General features: G+C 41.3%; 1 protein-coding gene across 6 annotated transcripts in view; it reads right to left on the reverse strand.

The window, feature by feature from the left end:
• The window catches only part of LOC122540917 (A-kinase anchor protein 13-like), a 417,382-nt gene that overhangs the window by 101,855 nt on the left and 295,097 nt on the right, over positions 1-20,430 (reverse strand). For 4 of the 6 annotated variants that reach the window (XM_043677213.2, XM_043677212.2, XM_043677208.2 and 1 more), the window contains 4 exons: positions 18,798-18,860; positions 16,029-16,224; positions 14,999-15,077; positions 5,973-6,092 (listed from right to left, as the gene is read on the reverse strand). In XM_043677213.2, the coding sequence (XP_043533148.2) occupies positions 5,973-6,092; positions 14,999-15,077; positions 16,029-16,224; positions 18,798-18,860 (458 nt within the window). The remainder of the gene's footprint in view (positions 1-5,972; positions 6,093-14,998; positions 15,078-16,028; positions 16,225-18,797; positions 18,861-20,430) is intronic. The other 2 variants (XM_043677211.2, XM_087981477.1) reach the window with 2 other exon arrangements.

A 20,430-nucleotide genomic window follows, 5' to 3' on the forward strand; every position in this document is an offset into this window, starting at 1 on the left:
GGAATGGGTTCAATTCCTGCATTGGCTGAGATTACAATGAACAACTCTCCCTCCCCTTGCCTAAGGTGTGGAGACCCTCAGGTTCAACCAACACCTGTCGTCTCTCTCTAATGAGAGAGCAGCCCCATCATCTGGTAAGACAATAGCAATGTTACCTTTATCATACCTTTTAGCTGTACAAAATATTGCTAATTAAAAATAACCCTCACCTAAAGACTCCGCTTGCTGATCACAACACAACACATTAATATGCTTTAAAAATGTGCAGTGATTCAATGATCACCCACTTGTAAAAATACCTGAATACTCCATTATCTTGATATCCTATGGGCAGCACAGTGGGAAATTGGCAACTTGTGAATACAGTTGACAGCGTGTTGCTGGAAAAGCACAGCAGGTCCTGATGAAGGGCTTCGTCCCGAAACGTCAATTTTCCTGCTCCTCGGATGCTGCCTGACCTGCTGTGCTTTTCCAGCAACACACTCTCGACTCTGATCTCCAGCATCTGCAGTCCTCACTCTCTCCCACTTGTGAATACAGTTTTATTTAGAAACCACACATAGGGTGAGGATGGCATATTTGGGAGTGGGCTGGAGTGACAGCAGACACATAGAAATGTTAGCTCTTTCTGTTTCAGAAACACGCTCATTGAATTGACAGGTCGAAGTCATCCCTTGTCCTTGGACTTGAGCATTTAACTGCCCGATGATTCAAATTAAGCATTGTAAATCACAAAATAAATTTAAGTAACATTCCTCACCTCTCGGCCTATGTATGTAACATTCCTGTGTTTAAACAAGTCTATTTTATCAGACAGTATAAGAATGGATCAGACCGTAATTCTTAACTTACACTTTATTGCTTGTTTGAAGAAATTACGCAGTCAATTGACAATTAAATGATATAAAATACAATTGTATTGAACTGTACAAAATGTGCAATTGATTTTGACCCCGCTAGGATCTACAGAAAGCTGAAAACTAGCCATGGTTGAAGTCACATGGGTGGGAGGTCACAAACAGGTGAGAAAAAGCACAAGGTAGGTCAGACTGAATCAGCAAGTCTTCCGACAGGATGCAGGAAGGGACAAGAGTTTGAGCAAGGAAGCCTACCTGTAGATGATCAATAACTACCAAAGGAACTGAACTTTCCATCAACTGTGTTATTTTCCTGAAAGAAATTAAACGTTCTCTTTTGAAAGATGATTCACCTATTTAAACTGATCTGGAAGCATTTGCCTAGCCTGAAGTGGGCCCATGTGGAGAATCTAAATCAATCTATCAAACAGATGTCTATCAGTGGCTAAGCACAGTGTGCATAAAGCCCCTCAAACTCTGCTGCTTTGTAGTTACTATCATTCACTCACCATTTTACAATAAACATTTTCTGCTATTTTTCTTTGCATAGGGCACACCAGTGTCTGGTCTCTACCCATCAGTCTGAGATTTGAACCCACAATCTCTGACTGAGCTACCGCCAAGTCACAGTGACACCAAATCTGGGGTAGGTTTGTCCTAACCCAACCCATTACAGCTTTGTCTCGCAGGGGACAGGCAAAGTAGCTGCTCTACCCCACCCTCCAGTCCAAATGCACTGGCTCTCTGTTGGGCTACAATGTCCATCATTGCCCAGTAAGCTGCAATGGCTTGGACAGCCATGGAAAACTTCACAGTTCCACCCCAGCCCCATATGACCAAATGCTCACACACATTTTCAGGCAGGAATTATAGGTACACTGTAAACCAAAACCAACTTCACAGCCCCGAAGCAACATAATTTCTCACAAATTCACTTGGCTCTGTATGATATTAGACAAATGGAACACCATCTATAACTTCAGCAGTGATACAGCCACTGATAAGACTATGTAAAGCCCCCATTGTAATCTTGGAGCTGCATTTGTATCTAAATGATGCAGCCTGACATCCTTAGGCAGAAGGTCACTTGAGGACACCTCTGCTGGTTGTGATTTTGTGGGAAGGATACTGGAAACTCTCAAATACTGGTGCTGAGCCAAGAAATTACTGGAGAAACTCAGCAGGTTTGGTAACATATGTGGAGAGAAAGCAGAGTTAACCATTCAAGTCCAGTGACCCATCTGCAGAACTGAGACACTCCACAGATGCTGCCAGACTTGCTGAGTTTCTCTAGCAATTTCTACTTCCAATGTGGAGTGTCTCAGTTCTACAAATGGGTCACTGGACTTGAATGGTTAACTCTGCTTTCTCTCCACATGTTACCAGACCTGCTGAATTCTTCAGCAATTTGCTTCAGATTTCCAGCATTCACAGTTCTTTCTTTTAATATAGAAATTGAAACAATTTTCCACCTTCACGCAACTCCCTTCCACATTCACATCAGGAATAGAACAGTATTTGCTGTCTTTTTTCTGTGTTGACATCCTAATTACATAGAATTTGCAGGGCAGATTCTTCTATTCTTCTACTGGTTCACACACAGGACTAATCCATTCTGGTGCTTACATACCAGCTTCCATTTAATGGAGTTCTGTTTTAGACAGAAATGTAGCAATTTAACACAGAACTCTCTTTGTGCAATTCAGGTGTTAACTTTCATAAGAAGGCCCTCCTCAATCTTGAGTTTAGTTTAGATTCCCTCCAGTATGGAAACAGGCCCTTCGGCCCAACAAATCCACACCGACCCTCCGAAGAGTAACTCACCCGGCCCATTCCCCGACTGTATATTTACCCCGGACTAATGCACCTAACACTATGGACAATTCAGCATGGTCAATTCACCTGACCTGCACATCTTTGGATTGTGGGAGGAAACTGGAGCACCTGGAGGAAACCCACGCAGACACATGGAGAATGTGCAAACTCCACACAGACAGGTGCCTGAGGCAGTTGCTTGAATCAAACCCGGGTCCCTGGCGCTGAGGCAGCAGTGCTAACCACTGAACCACCGTGCCACCCCTGAGTTCATAGACTCAGAGTCCTACAGCATGGAGACAGGCTCTTTGGCCCAAACTGGTCCATGCCGACCAAAATGACAATCCACACTAACCCCATTTCCCTGGATTTGGCCTATATCCTTCCAAACCTTTCCTATCCATGTATTTGTCCAAATGCCTTTTAAATGTTGATTATGTACCCACCTCAATGACTTCCACTGGCAACTCATTCTAAATGCGTACCACCCTCTGTGTAAATAAAGTTCCCCTCAGGTTCCCTTTTATTCTTTCCCCTTTAACCTTAAATTGATGCCCTTTAGTCCGTGATTCTCCAACCCTGTGAAAAAGACTGAATGCATTCACCATATCCATGTATCTCAGGATCTTATACACTTCTATAAGATCCCCCACTTCAGTCTCCTAAGCTCGAAAGAAAAAAGTCCTCGCTTGTCCAACCTCTCCCTGTTGAATCCTGGCAACGTTCTTGTTAATTTCTTCTGCACTCTTTCCAGTTTAATAGCATCTTTCCTATAATAGTGTCTAAAACTGAACACAATACCCAAATACCAACTTCCTGTACTACTGCAACATAACTTCACAACTTCTATACTTAATGCCCTGATTGATGAAGGTCAGTTTGCCAAAAGCCACCTTCACTGCCCTGTCTACCTGAGACTCCACTTTCAGAGAACTGTGCACCTGAACGCCAAGGTTCCTCTGCTCCACTACACTCCTTAAGGCCCTACCATTCACCATGAAACTCTTGCCTTTATTTGAATTTCCAAAATGCAAGACCTCACATTTAACTACATTAAAATCCATTTACCATTTCTCAGCCCACTTCCCCAGCTGATCAAGGTCCTGCTGCAATTTCTGATAACCTTCCTCACTGTCCATGATACTGCCTATTTTAGTATTATCTGCAAACTTACTAATCATGCCTTGTACATTCTCATCCAAATCACTGATATAGACAACAAACAGTAATAGGCCCAGTAAAGATCCCTGACACACTCCACTAGTTACAGGCCTCTCGTCTGACAAGCATCCTTCTATTACCCTCTGCTTCCTACCATCAAGTTATCTTGTAGGATGTAATATCTAAATAATTTCTATAGTGAAGTATTGATCCTTTGCTGGGTACAGTTCCACAGACACAATCTAGATCATCTTTGTTCGTATGAAATCCGACACTCTAAGGGTCAACAAGTTCTTCAACATTTGAAGGCATCATATTGGAACCCCCAAGCTCTGACCCCTCTTCCCAAGCTCTACTGTACTTTCAGCAACTTAAACACCAGCATTAGCATCGACAACTTACATAGTTGCCTACAAAGGACACTTGCCTCATTTGTTTCACAACCCTGATGCGTAAATCAAAATAAAAGCAGCGGACATAGGGGGCCACCCAGTAGATGCCAGTCAAAGGCCTGGAACCTGGTATTTCTTCTTTCAGAGTGACTACAACTGAGAAAGAGGAACTCTGACTCAAAATAATTGAAGCAAACTGGGGATCAGGCCGGTCGTGCACAACTCAGCTACAAGCTCAGTCTTTGAATGAAATAGATGGCCTGTACTACAAATGGATAAACAGCTTTTCCCAGCCTCACCAACATCATGAATTGTTGCCTCTTCATTAACATGACTTAACCCAATTTAACGGTTTTAGAGTTAACTTCACTTTTGAGTAATGGACTCAGAAACAATACTCCCAGTACTGAACCCAAGATTTTCTCAAATTTGTTTATGTTGAGCAAGATTTTTTTTTGGCCTATTTGTACCATTCACAGGCCATGGGAAGATTTGGAACACGATTACTGGAAAACAATCTCCCTGGTACATCAGGCGATGTAAGATGGCATATTTCCAGAACTTTAATCCATGAGTTTTGGCGGCTAGTAAAAGCTAATGGCCAGTAAAATATAGGGAAATATTTTTCTGCCAGCTCTCTACTCTCCCACCCATGGTTCTTTACTGGAATATACTAATGCTTCGTGCTCAGATGTCCAGTTAGTTGAGACAATCTCTCCAACTATGGAAACCTTCACAGTTGAATTCAACCCATCATGACTAAATATTTACACACATTTTCTGGCAGGGGATTCTGTACAAAGAAAGGTAGTATTGCTACTGGACAAATATTTCCACTTTCCTAGCCCAGGAAGTGGAAGGTTGGCCAGACAGCCAGCTTGTAATACAGGGTGATGCCGATAGCATGGGTTCAATTCCCACACTGGCTGAGGTTACCATGAAGGATTCTCAAAATCAGTACTGAGAAAGATTCCTTTTTGGTGTATTTATACCACTTTTATAAAGTTTAGCTTTGAAACAGGATCATTTTACATATGAAAATGTTATGGAAAAATTATAGACAACCTGAGCTATTTTCAGTTAGTGCACAGTAAAACACTCATCTAAATATTGTATTCCCTTGATTGGTACTAAACCAAATTTCAGATCACTAGAGACTTTAATCACTCAACGATAACTAGACTCTGGCAGCTGAAACAGAGTTTGGGCATTACACATTTTTTTTTCCACTGTAACGCTTAAAAGAGAAGTACCTTGAATAATGAGATTTTCCAACAAAAAATCATTGAATTGGAATACTTCAGCAGCGTGTTTCTGAATGCCTTGTTTTCTGGATGGGCCACGCGCAAGTACATTGCAAACTATTCGGGAAGAACGTGCATGTCATTTTGCAATATAGCACTTAAAAAAAATCTTCCACCCTTAAAATGAGTTGGAGCTCTGACTGTACTTTGTCACAAAATAAAACAGAGAAAGCAATTCTACACCATAACCTGCTGAAAACAGTACATGACTTAATAAGCAATTGACTTGCAGTTTATGACTTGACAAATTTCAATGATATATCAATATTCACACAACTCCTGAAACGTAACCATGTAGAATCAGCTACTTGGGAGTTTATGGTCCCATTATTATGCCTGCTTTTTGGCAAATTTTGACGATATTCCTGTTGAAATACTGGTAAGTAAACATTTAAAAGAACAAATTACAACAAGATAGATATTTAAGTCCAAGGTTTACTTACTATCGAATTCATCGTCACTTGAGGAAGAACCAAGAGAAAAGACAGTTTTAGGCTTAGGAAGGAGTGGAGAAATGCTCAGGGAAAAGGAGATTCTCTTCTTGGGCCTGGGGCGTCCAGGTTCTGTTAACAGCAGAATTATAGCATGCATTTCACTGAAAGGAACCAAATCACAGGTTCATTTGACATCCGCCTACAGCTCCTTCACAATGACTGAAGCAAAAAGTCAAGCAGCAAGTTGTACACAGTGCAGGGCTGCATGCAGATTAATGGCAATGATTAAATCACCAGCTGGTAATTGGCACACATTGTGAAGAATAAGAGAGTAGATCTAGAATTCAAGTCTGGAGACAGATCAAAGCATTCTCTGATTAGATTTTAACGATAAATGAATTGTTCTAGGTAACAAACCAATTTTAATTGTTTCTTATTTTAACGTAGAAATTGGAAAAGAATTCAAACCAATGTTTCCACTGGCTCCTAGTCACTTTGGTATGCAAAATCTATTCTCTCATTTATCTCTATTAGAAATAATGTAATCACTAGGACTTCAGTAAAAGCATATTAGTGGGCATGTAATATTTTCAGATTATGCCCACTTAACCCATGAAAAGCACCCCGCAGTATTAATTCAGATCTTCCTGGCTTGTTGAGAGAGCATTTTCAGCACTTGAATGAAGCACTGGTGAAGATGCTTACTGATGGGACCACTTTGAGTTGATGGGTATGACACCAAGCACAATGTTAAGGCAGAATGATTTACCTCACACTTAAGACTTTGTTTAAAGCTGCTGTCGTCTTGAGGCATGGACAGAAACCAGATTTAGAGACTTAAGTGTGGATGGGTGATAAAGATGCACACAAAATTGGGTCGAGACAATATATTCAGGGCTTTTGGAGAGGAACAGCAAATCAGAAATGGGGCAGTAGCTTGCAAACACTGGGGATCAAAGTGGGGTGCTCAGGTGAGGATGATGTCATGGTTTTGTGAGGTACAGCACACTTAAGAAGCAGCCCATTCAACAAATGGAGCTACAGCTCTTCCCAAACTCACCAAATATCATGAATGATTGCCTCTTCCTTAACATGATTTTACTTTGACAGTGCTTTAAAATTGCAGTTGTTAATGAGCTCAGAAACAATAACTCCAGTATTGATACAAATTTGAGAAAATTTTGGTTTACGTTGAGAAAGATTTTCTCACATTTATATTGGCTTTCTGCAAAAGTAATTTAACCAATGTCACGGCTCTGCCATTTCCCTGGAGCTCTGAAAGTCTTTCCTCTTTAGATACTGATCAAATTCTCTCTGAAAGGCCATAACTGAATCTGCCTCCTCCACACTCTCAGGCAGCAATTCCAGATCCTAACCACAAGCGGCATTAGAAACTCTCCCCCCGTCCACCCCACTAAGGGACTGCTTGTTCTCAATTCTTGGGAAGAGTTTCTTCCTGCCCAGATCCCTCCTGATTTTATACACCTCTACCATATCTCCTCTCAATCATCTCCTGTTTAAGGATGTAATCAACTAGCTTCAAAGACAAAAGGTGGCCAACAATTTAATGCATATGCATCAGAAGGCCAGCAGGTAATCACCGAATCCTTACAGTGCAGAAGCAGACCAATCAGCCCATCAAGTCCACACTGACCCTCTGCGGAGTATCCCATCAGTTCCAACTCCACCCGGACCCTCTCTTTGCAATGCCCCTGTCCAATCCACCTGACCTCCATACCTTTGGATTGTGGGAGGAAACTGGAGCACCTGGAGATATGTGCAAATTCCATAGAGAGTTGCCTGAGGCTGGAAGCGAACCTGGGTCCCTGGTGCTGTGAGCCAGCCGTGCTAACTACCGAGCCACCATGCTGCCCTTGAAGGTCCCTTAAGTCTCAAGGAAAAAGGACAACATCACAGCCATTGTGAAACCAGGAGTGCATTACGGAGGTTAGGAGAAAAGTTAGATAATAGATGTGAGTGTGGTGTTGTAGCTAGGTGTAGGGGGAGGGTTTGTGCATGTAGTTTGACTTGGTGGGGAAGGAACGGAATAGAAAAGATAAATATCCTGATAATTAAAGTCACAATCAGGCCATTTTGGGCAACTAGTCTTTGGAAAGATGTCCAGATTGTGGGATGTCAGGATGTTACTGCATATAAACGACTTCAGTTTTGAAAACCTAGTGCTCCATGAGTTTTAACAATATAAACAGGGAAATCCTCCTGTAACTGTGTTGGCCAATCCATACATATTAAGCTTCTTGTCAAAAGAATGCAGGGAGGAACTTGGAGATTTTTCTGTAAACAAGCAGAGAACTCAGAACATGAAATTCTTGCCAAATGAAGAGTGATTGAAACAAAATTCATGACAGCTTCAAAAAGGGAATTAAATAATTATTTGAGAAACAGAAAATACTGAGCTTTCTGAAAAGAGAGAACATGATTAACTTAATAGTTTTATCAAAGTCACTTTAGACACACTGGGCTGAATGGCTTTCTCCCAACCTTCCAAGTATGATCTGTAGCCAATAAACTTCAAAGATTCACAATTTAGCTTTGACGTCAATGAACCAGTCAGCTACAATTCTTAGTTGATTCCATTCTCACAAATAGCATTAATAAAACCATGAGATATTTTCCAGTCATTGATTACTAAACACAAATTTCTAAATTAAATATCAAATATTATGCAAACAGCATATGTCTACTTCCTTTATTACAACACCACAGCAAGACACATCTTTCCGTTCTAAATCTGCAGACTTTTATGGAACTTGGTCCAACTGACCTCCATAACTTTCCCATTTAACCCATCTCTTTATTTGCCTTCCATTATTTTATGTCAACACAAAATTTTCCAAAAGCACTCAAATAAGGCATTAGTAACTCCAACCTCAATCACAGTATGAGTCATCACTTTCAAAGTGCTGATTTGTATGTTGCTCATGTGCATTAAAGTAAACTTAACCCAAAGTCACTGACATTCATTATTTCAGCCTGATGCAAGTATTGCTTAAATTCTGCATGGATCTGTTCAGGAAAAGCAAACCAGCTCAGCTAGTTCCAAAGGAAGTGGCCAGACCTCAGTTTGATAGCTGTAGTTAATGTTCACACAAGACTTGTATATTCTCAGAACAGTCAGCCACCTATATTCACACTGTTTCCCATTATTCAACAAACACGAGAAAAACATTCATCAGCCAGCTGCTTATGCTTTTAATCTGGGTGTATAATTTTGGTCAAGTAACTCAAATTATTTTTAGAAATGCAACATTAATTGCTGTTTACTGCAGATGAAAGACATTAAAATGCTTTGAGACTTGGTCCAGCACCTTTCAAACACCATGCTTCTTCCACTTTATGGACAGTTGCCAATATTTTCATACTGCTGCACTAAATTAAAGATGTACATGCCTGCACAAAGTGATTCATTTTTGCACTAGGAAACTGGATGCAACATTAACATTCACAAAGGCTTACTGCTCCCAGCAAACCTTGGACAAACTTTGCAAACATTTAAATGTTGAGGATGTGGTGTTGGAAAAGCATAGCAGGTCAGACAGCACCCGAGGAATTCCTGATGAAGGGCTTTTATCCAAAATGTCAATTCTCCTGATCCTCGGATGCTGCCTGACCTGCTGTGCTTTTCCAGCACCACACTCTCAACTCTAATTTCCAGCATCTGCAGTCCTCACTTTCACCTAAGCATTTAAAGGAATCACTCTAGCACCAAGTTACTCCTGCTGGTTCCTGATCTAGTGTTGTCAGGCACTTGAAAGGTAAACAGTCCAGAACGGTCCACGTGGTTGGTAGTAAGACATGGTGACTGTTGCAAATTTACCTCTGATTAGAATTATAGAATCCCTATACTCAGGAGCAGGACATTCGGCCCAGTGAGTCCACACCGACACTCCAAAGAACATCCCACTGAGACCCACCCCCTACCCTAAACCTGTAACCCTGCATTTCCCATGGTTAATCCACATAGCCTAAACACCCCGGGCACTATGGCAATTTAGCACAGGCAATCCATTTAACCTGCACATCTTTGGACGATCGGAGAAAACCCATGCAGACATGGGGAGGATATGCAAGATTAAAGACATTACACAAATGTAAATTGTTGTTTTGCTGCACACCTCTCCCTCTCATCACCCTGTCTAAAAAAGTGCAAGCACAACGCAAAGTGATAATGGAACGAGAAGGCCACTCATTTCCATCACTGTAACATCACTTGGCTCCAATTCTGGCTCAACCCTTAAAGTAGATGAATTCTAATTCATACTTTTCTTACTTCTGGACCGGACTATTCTAACCTCCAACTCTTATAAACACAAGACCTTTCAAAACTTAATTGCTGCTGTCTCCAGCTTACATCAATTCTTGCTCATCCACAATGACTCTTGCTTAAGAAAGTACAGTGATTGTAACGAGGTCAGCCAGGTGGACCTCAGAAAATAGGAGTTCCCTGATTAGGGCTGTTAACCTGGTCCAATCAGGGAGCCCCATCTGACAGATAAGAACAGAATGTCTAAATAAAATATATAAAAAGAACAGAATGTCTAAAGAAGTAAAAAAGAACAGAATGTCTGAGATCCTGTTCACTCAGAGCTGGCTCTGAGGGAGCTGGATCAGTGTCAAGGGCTCTCCATGTGTAAATAAAGGGTGACTTGGCAATGAGCTTCCAGCCTCTTGTGGAGTTATTTCAGAAAGAACGAGAAAAGTTTTCATATTAGTTTTCAAATCCCTTTGTGGAACTGTATCTCTGCTCAGCTTTAATATCTACAGCCTCATAACCCTCCAAGATCTCGGTGTTCCTCCAATTTTGAGTGCTCTACCATTGACAAGTACAGGTGATTGTTTTATAACGCGATGGTTCCATTTTTGTGCAATCCTGCATTGTACAAAAATCACACTTTAGAAACAACGGTTAAAGTATTGATGATATCATTGCATTACAACCAGCACACATTTTAAAAGTTTGTGCCTTAGAAACAGTCTCCCCAATTTATCAATTGTGTTACAGCAAATTTGTATTAACTAAACACGTTTTATAGCAGAACGACCTGTTTTACCTGCTGAAGCTTTAAATTCCAGAATTCGCTCCCCAAATCTCTCCATCTCACTTCACCCCTTTAAATGATCCTTGAAACCTTCCTGTTCAATCAAGCTTTTAGTCCCTTGTTCTAATATCTTGTGTGGTTAGGTATAAAATTTCTGTTTCATAATGCTCCTGCGAAGAACCTTGGGATGCCATACTCCATAAAGGCACTCTCTCATTGCAATTCATGGCTGTGTGAAAGCAACCTATTTAGTAGCTAGATATGCATGTGAAGTCATACACTTTTAGCATTTGTGATGGCTTTCTCTGGCAGGACGTGGGATGATCAATGTGCATGGTGCATGACTAAGAATATCAGTGCTAACAGGAACTTGAAAGTTTCCTTTGAAACGGACATCTGAGAACTAACACTGTCCACAGTGCAGTTCAGCAATTACATGATTGCTAAATTATGTTTGCACAATGATGCAAATCTTCTAAACCATAAATGGTTACTACCTTGGGGAAGTGACTTACTTAACAGATCTGTGGCCATGTACCCCAAGTATGATCTTGGTGTACCTGATAGGGTTGGCAAAAGGAAATACTTCAAAGTGAGATGACCCACACTAGAAAGTGCACATTCAGTTGTTGAGCAATCACAGCTAGACTCTGTCTGTTCTGCTCCCCGGTGTTTGAGTCACTTCCATCTCGGAGACAGCTGACAATCCAGTGGAACTGTAACACATCAAGCCTCAATACAGTGGCTCCAATTTTGGCATTAAAAGGTTAGTTATGTCATCTTCTGTGAACTGAAAGAACCCAGTGGTGGCTGATGCTTTGGTTCAGAAAATACAACTTTTTTTATTTTACTAAAGGAAAGCAGAAGTTTTGGAATGATGTTACTGTCTTAAAGAGGAAGGTCAAATCTAACAGCATATTGCAATATGGTGATTACTGTGCTGAAAGACAAATCAGGAGAGTTTGAGGTTAAACCATACCCTCGTCAGTGATGCTATTCAATTAATTAACTTATTAATGAGTCCATGAAAAGTGTTAAGTAAAAACCCATTTAGGATATCTTTCTGAAGGGTATGAGTGAATCAAGAGAACCCCACATTGCGAAACTACAGCTGTGTATATGTCGCACTGAACAGGGTAGGCTAGGACCTGCAAACCTCCTTTCCTGCGGCGCACAAGTTTCAAACTCTGGGGGTGGGGAATGTACCTTCTAGCTGGACAAGTGCTCTGAGAATAAATGCAACCCTGCCAGACTAAAACTAGATAAGGAATAGCAAACAACACACACACACATAGTCTTTTCATTTTGTGATCTGTACTGTGTTCTCCAATTCCCTCAGTAACTCTACATTAAAATTTACAGTCAAAAACTTCACACTTCTGCTGTAGAACTAGATTTCCCACTTGTCTGCAAAAAAAAATTGACCACTTTCTTTTCCCTGTCAACATGAATCCATTCTCTTCAATGAATAAATGCATTCGTACTTGGCTACGAATATTCCAGTTTTGCAAAAGAGCAGGCAACTGTATTTATTGGTGTCATTGGAGGAATTACCAATTGTTTCTTGATATCTACCTAAAGATATTCTAGTTGTGAATTAGCCGTTTTAGTCATATGAAGACTCATGGCAGGATCTTGTGACCGTAGACTGATATCATCCTCAATTCAAGGGGTAATCCGTGACAATGAATTTTTATTTAGAAGTAAACTATTCAGAAATATTCTAAAGAAAAGCAACCATGGTCATTGGCTTGAGTACAGCTAGTGTGAACTACAGGACAGCTCCTAATTTTACAGCTACGGCCAAACGATCTGCAACCACTCTCTCCTTAGGACTCATGCATAAACAGATAAGCTCAAGAGGCCAACTGATCAAGTACATTTACCAATAATCACCTTGGCCTTTAAAGTAAAACGGAAACACAGGCTGCGTGATTTTCAATTATTGTACCTACAAGTTCATGAAATCCACACCATAACATCTCTATGACACTGAAAGTACACCAAAGCTTCTCAAATCATTAACTGTATGACTAGAACAACAGCTCAAAAAGAACGCAAACATATATAAAATATAAACACGAATCCTCCTTCTCTGTTCTCCTTATATCTTATTTTATCTTAACTCTTTTCCTAACTATTGAAGCCACGACATAAATAAATTTATATTAAAGCTACAAAGCATATCTTAAGGTCACCTTGTTCACCTTTGAAGTGTAATGTCCATTATTGGATGGGTTAGTGGAACATCTCACAGCAGCAAAGTAACAAATAACAATAAGATGAAAGACAAGTTTGAAAGTAGGAAAGTGAAAAGGAAGGGTGAGAAGAATGAGCTTCATGAGGGTCAGGAATGAGTTGATAGCCATGTTTCAGTTCATTGTCTGAGGCAGAAGGTTGTAACTCGGATTCCCAATCTATTATCAGAACACTTGAAACACCACAGTATTCAATACTATGGGTGAAGGGAGAATGGGATTAGAGCAGATGGGTATATGATGACTACTGTGGAGATGACGGGTCAAAGAGCTATTTACTCACTGTAATACTTAATGATCCCATGACATTTATAAAGCAAGATTATCACACTGACAATAGAATAAATGATTTCCCGCACTAATGGCATTGTGGGTCAACCCACATCAGGAGGACTGCAGGAGTATCAAGAGGCAGCTCAAGGGAGTCTAGGGAAGGGCATTAAATCCTGGCCCAGCCAGTGATGCCAACATCCCAAACATGATTAAAAGAAAGATTCATTTGGAATGAGGCTTTTTCCTCAGCTTGCGCACGCTATATCCTTCCAAACAAAGGCATCATGGGAACAGATTATTCCCACATCTATCCATCCCCATTGCCGTGAAATTCCTTTAAACCTTCAAGGTTAATCTGTTACTTATGCCCAACACCCTTTGTACCCTAGGTCTTCCAGTAAAGTAATCAAAAGAACTAAAATCTCTTCACCTGCCAGGGACAAACCTCAAGCTGGTGCAGAAATATTTCACCTAAAGGTCAGGTGAGATGACTCATTATCGCATTTCCACTCGATATTCCCAATCTCTGTCAACAGTCCACGTCAATCACTCTTCTATCTCTAAAACAGAAGACCATGGGCTCAAGGCCCACTCCAGGATTCAATGCCTTACAACAGATGGCATTTCAATGCAGTGGAGGGACTGCAGCACTGCTGGGAGTGCAATACATATTGAAGTGGATATCAAAAAGCCCAGCCACTATTCAGAACAGCATGGATGTCCTGTGTGTCCAAGCCATCACTTATCTTCAAGCATTGCCAACAAAACACATTAACTGGTCATTTATCTCATTGCTTGGCCTTTGTTGTAGGCAGAGGGATTGCCACGGTCTTGTCCAAAATCACAGAGGCTTCAATTCAAATGTCATTTCTTGGTTTGACACAGTTCCTGAAAGCGTGCAAGGGGCTGTCTGAATCTAAACACTCTTCTCTCTTCTTTGATGCCCAGTCTGTGAGGAGTTAGCTGGGTTCAAGCTGTGACAATGGCCAATCAAGCCAACACCTCCACGCTTTAAAAAAAAGGTCAATTTTTAATTGCTCTGAATCCAGTTTTACTTACTCGGGTGCCATTGCAAGGCCAGCATTCATTGTCCATCCCTATCTACGTGTGTCTGGATATGGGGTGAATGAGAGCATGGGATTTTGCTATGGTGTCCTTTACAGTTGTATTGCTTGTGGCTATTGACGGTTAAGGTTTACCCACAAACACCAGCTGTTACTGTTATGGTATGGAAGGAGCGTAGCACTGCAAGGAGTATTGCAGCAAGGAGTGGACACCATTCAAGACGGGGTGAAAACTGGAGAACAGATGAAGCATTGAAAATAAAACCATTTAAAATAAGCTCAAGACTTTCAGCATCTTCACTTTTGCTTGCTCTGAACACGTATCATTTTAGTTAGTAATCTTTGTGTATTAGAATGCTGAAAATCTATTCAGTACTTACTGTCTACATTCGGTGGGTTAATGGCTTGTAGTGAAATGGATTTCATCAGTGGAGGAACAGAATGTACCCTCATCGATTTCTGTAAGGAAACAACAGATTTGCTTTTGAATTTCCTTTTACCTAATATTCTGCAAAATTACAGGCAGGTTCTAAAAGTCCCAACTAGGTAGTAAAGTTGTTACATCAGCACTAAAACCTATATTCTGTGCAACAGATCAAGAGAGAGAAGATATCAGTCACAATCAATAGTTTACTAGAGCTACTCATGAGGTTTACACTGTCTATGCCAAAATAGTTGATGAAGTAATTGCAGTGCGATGCACCTGTGCTGAGTATTTCCTACATTTAAACAATGACTACACTTTAAAAGTATTGCATTGTGTACGAAGCACTTTGGAACATCATGAGACTGTGAAGTGTGCATGTGTAAAGGCATCTGGCCTCCTCCTTCTCGTACAGTTCACTTTTTGTCTCTGAGCTTAATCCAGTTTTACCACCCTTAATCCAACCATTACCACCCGATGCCTGAAGGATGACACCTCATACTCTGCCTTGGGACCCTGCAAGCACACGGAATAAATGTGGATTTCAACAGCTTCCTAATTTCCTCTCCCCCAACATTATCTCAGTTCCAAGCCTCCAACTCTGCACAAGCCTCCAGACCTGCCACCTCTGACCTATCACCTTCTCCCACACCTTCATCCACCTATCGCTTTCCCAGCTACCTCCCTTCCCCACCACCTCCCATTTATCTTTCAGCCCCGACCCACAAACCTCATTCCTGATGGAGGACTTATGTCTGAAATGTCGACTCTCCTGCTCCTTGGATGCTGCCTGACCTGCTGTGTCTTTCCAGCACCACACTCGCGACTTAATCCAGTCTTGCTGAGCTCAGCTTAGGTTTCTTACTCTGCCATCAATACGGGCCTTGACCCTTTCACCCATATCGCGCAATTTTAATCAAATAAAATACAAGCTGAACAGCTCTGGCTGTGGTCACAGGACATTCCTTTAAAAGTGGTGACCTTACCGGGTTGTCAAACACACTGCCATCGCTGTGGTCTGACTCCATCTCTTCCTCGGTCAGTGAGACAAGTGATCCACGCTCATCGGTGCTGATGATTGGAGCTCGGCGAGGGTCGCGGGAATTTTGCAAGACGGACTCCGCAGTGTGTGACGTTTCCTTGGTCACCTCGTTGTTATGTACCAGACCTTCCAGGCTGTAACTGAATGCACATAGGACATATAGTCAATCCACAACAATTTTGTGTTAACTTGGAAAATGGCCTGTGGCAAATTTTCTCTGAGTGTTTCCCCATCAACACTTCCATGAACACACTGATAAGTGCAAGAGTTAACTTCCATTAACAATTCAGTTTGCAAATAGGGGAATAATGAGGAATAATACATGTACAGGAACACGTCTCAGGATAGAGGATGAGATGACATCAATACAATCATCATATAAAGAGGAACAAGAGGGGTGGAAGGTGGAGAAATGCCAAGGGGAACATTAGGGATGGAGATGAGATGGTATGGGGCTTGAGGGCATTACCTGAAGTGGAGCCAATGGTAGATTTAGAGATGAGACGTCAGCTACATTGATGGCCACTGGTTTACTGGTCTAATACCTGGAAATGGGAGCTTGTCTAATCAGGAAAGGCTGAATAGGTTAGACTTGTATCTGCTGGAATTTAGAAGAGTAGAAGGCAACTTCTTTGAAACATACAAGATTCCCAACAGGGGTGGATGTGAACAGGATATTCCCCTGTGGGAGAATCAAAAGCTAGAGGGCACTGTTTTAACATAAGAGGCTGTCAATTTCAGACATAGAAGGAAAGATAGTTTTCCTCACAGAGGGCCCCGAGGTGGTGCAACACTCTCCATCAATAGACAGTGGAAACCCAGTCCTTGAGTATTTTTAAGACAGAAGTAGGTAGCCTCTTAATAGGGAAGGGGGTGACATGTTAGCATGGGTAGGAGAAATCACAGCACCCATGAGAGGTCTGGTTGAAAGACAAAACAAGTTCAATGGGCTGAGTGGTCTAATTCTGTTCAGAATTTGTATTCTTATACGTCAGATATGAATGCACAACTCATGATCACAAGGACAATAGATACATGTGAAGATAAAGAGAAGGATCCACTCCTTCATCCTGATGACCCCTATATAATGTGAAGAAGATGGAAGAGTGTAAGGTATCTCAGCATTCTGGCTAACGGTAATTTGTGATGATGTCTGGAAGCTGAGAAGGAGGCCACTGGTGTAAACAAGTTAGAGAAGTAAACAAGCACTCAGGTACTCAGGGTGCTGTTTTTTGGTACGATTGACACAATCAGTGGATGTTCATCATCAATTAAGTTCAGGAACAGTAGTTATACTGTGATGCATAATTGGCTTGCTAACCTAATTGGCTTATTTCCAGATGCCAACTGGCTTTGCTGTGCATTTCTGTCCTTGTTGTGGAAAATTGTGTTTCTTTTGGCAAGCAGAGTCGAGGACAGGAATAATAATCTTTATAAGTGATTTGGAAAGGAAATATTTTACTTGTGCGTGGGAAAAGTGTAGGACAGCGATTAGTAGCTAGATTGGTGACACGATCCTGACATGAAATCTATTCTGAAGGAATTCAACAGTTTCAAAAACAAAAGCACATTTATACACAGAAACTCAGTATGTACGAGGCTTCAGTTTCTTGGGGGTGGGGGTGAAGCGTCAAGAATCAGCTCTCGTGCATCAAAACATGCCCCGTAAGCATGCACCACTTTTCAAAGTCAATAGGCAGCTAAACGTGCTTCAAACTTTGAAGGAGAAAGTTGCAAACACAGATAAAATATGTCCATTTTTAGAGCAGTTGAGTAAGTATAAAGGCTGACTGTACATCTACCAGGCAGCAAGCATCTGAAAGACAAGAGTAGCAAGGTATACAGAAGATTTCAAAGCAAACTAGTTAGTTAATAATCTGTATGTTGTCCCCATTCTGTGCTAACTACACCATTTTTCCCCACCCTCTCAAAGCTGTTCCCAGGTTACTGCTAGTGAATGCAATACTTTGACAGAAACACCAAAGTGACAGAGTGACAATGGACACATGCAACTGTACTTGAGCAACGTCTTGGGTTTGGTTCAAAGCCTCCAGAAGACCACTGATTTGCGTGTTTTTCAATTTTTGTTCCTTGTTATGGGCATCCTTGTTTTGTAGAGGGACAGCGGTAGGGCTGTGGTTGCAATAGGGTATCTACATATTTTTCTTTCTTCACACAGATCTCCTGGATATCCCACGCTGTAGTCAAAAATCAGAATCAGGAAATTCCTGCCAGGCTACCAGCACTACTTCCAACAGGCACCAGGGGTCGCCCAACAGCAGCAGGAAGTGGGGAGGGGGGTGTCACTCAATCTTTCACTCTAAATATCATTGGAAGAGACTCAACATTGGGATAATAGATTCCCTGAGAGCTAAGCTTCACTGCATGTGCCTCTATGCTGACCCTTCAAAATCCCATCACAATATTCTTGGGGAATGTCTCACAGGCCCCCTACACATATTCAGACAAAACCAGAAGATATAGACAACCAAAATGACTATTTTATGGACTCTAATTGTGTGCAAAATCTCTCAAGTAATATAATTTGCATGTCTATTATGCATTTCCTGAACATTCTGCTCATACTTTGGATGTCCAGCATTTGAAGCTTTATTTAAACAAAATTGTAACCTTAAGATTCAATGTCTCCTGCCTCATCATATTGAAAACAGATATGAAACCACCTGGCCTTTATGCAGTGCATAATCCATACCTTCGGTAACTAATGTCAGATTCCAAGACAGGGCACTGCTTCTCACAGGGACACCAACTCATGCTAGAGGTAAGGGGAGAGAGGATCAGAATAAGGAAGGAAATATTGACATAGCAAGGAAAAGATGAGAAGAAAATGTTAGCACAAGTTTCAATGCAACGACACTATGAGGTTATTAGGAAATTGAGAAATTTTTAGGTGTTTGCATGTCTGATGAGTTATCTAATTTTCAAATGATATTGGTTGAAAAAAAAGCTTGCCAGATTATATGTTCTTTGCCACTTGATTTTCCACAGATGAATCTTTAATAAGTCACACTAAAGCAGGGTGCATTGTGGGTCTAAATCTATCTTTCCACATTACTCCCACACTGACAACGCTGACTGATCTATCACTATCAAGTCTGCAAGTAGTTGTTAATGCTGTGAGGCAGTCTACTATTTATTTTTAAAAAGTGTATTCTATATTGATGGCAGATTGGAGTCAATTTATGGTGGAGATAAATGCCCCTCGTTAAAGGGATTAATGAGTTAGCTGGTTTATTAATAATTCACCACTTTCTTCCTCGTGTAAATCCACAAATTTGTCATGACGGCACTGGAACCAACTTTTGTATTTCTACCGCAGTATCATAGTCACTGTACTACAGTGCTATTTCCGGAGGTTATCTGGTTAGATTCCTCTAAATTTGGGAGGCAGCATCCAAAGGTTTTTCTTTCAAATTAATCTATGGGAAACAGATATCACCAGCACAGCCAACCTTTACCACCCACTCAAAGTTGTCCACAGCAAAGTGATGGTGAGCACTCTCTTGAACTGCGCAGCCTGTGAAGTTTAGTGCTACAAGGAAGGGAGTTCTGGGATTTTGTCCTAGCGACAATGAAGCAACATGGATATCTCTCAGAGTCAGGATGGTGTGAGACTTGGAGGGGAACCTGCAGGTGGCTAGTGTTCCCATGAATCTGCTGCTCCTGCTCTGCTAAGTGGGAGAGATCATTGATTTGGAAGGCGCTGTTAAAGGATTCTAGATAAGTTGCTGCAGTGCATCTTGAGGATGGGTACTGATTGTTGCTACTGTGTGGTGATGAGCAGAGTGAAAAGTAGAGGTTGGTATGTCAACCAAATGGGCTGCTTAGTCCTGGATGTGCCAAGCTTCTTAAAATGTTATTGGAGCTGCACTCACCCAGGCAAGTAGGGAGCATTCTCAGAGTCATAGTGAGATACAGCACGGAAACAGACCCTCCAGTCCAACATGTCCATGCCGAACAGGTTTCGCAAACTAAAATGATCCTATTTGCCATGTTGTACCTGCTGCTATCACTTCCTGACAGTTCATTCCACACACAAACCACCTTCTGTGTGAAAATGCTCCCCACATGTCCCTTTTAAATCCTTCTCCTCTCACTTAAAAACTATGCCCCCTAGTTTTGAACTCCTCTATTTGAGGGTAGAGACCTTTGCTTGTCACCATATCTATGCCTCATGATTTTATAAACCTCTATATGGTCACCCTCAATCTCATACGTTACAGGGGGAAGGAAGTCCCAGCTGATCCAGCTTCTTATACATCAAACCCTCTCATCCAGGTAACGTCCTTTAAATTCTTTTCTGAACCCTTTCCAATATCCTTCCA

The sequence above is a fragment of the Chiloscyllium plagiosum genome, unplaced genomic scaffold, assembly GCF_037043375.1.
Source record: "Chiloscyllium plagiosum isolate Xiang-an unplaced genomic scaffold, Cpla_swu_hap1 HiC_scaffold_39, whole genome shotgun sequence".
NCBI classification, from domain to species: Eukaryota; Metazoa; Chordata; class Chondrichthyes; order Orectolobiformes; family Hemiscylliidae; genus Chiloscyllium; species Chiloscyllium plagiosum.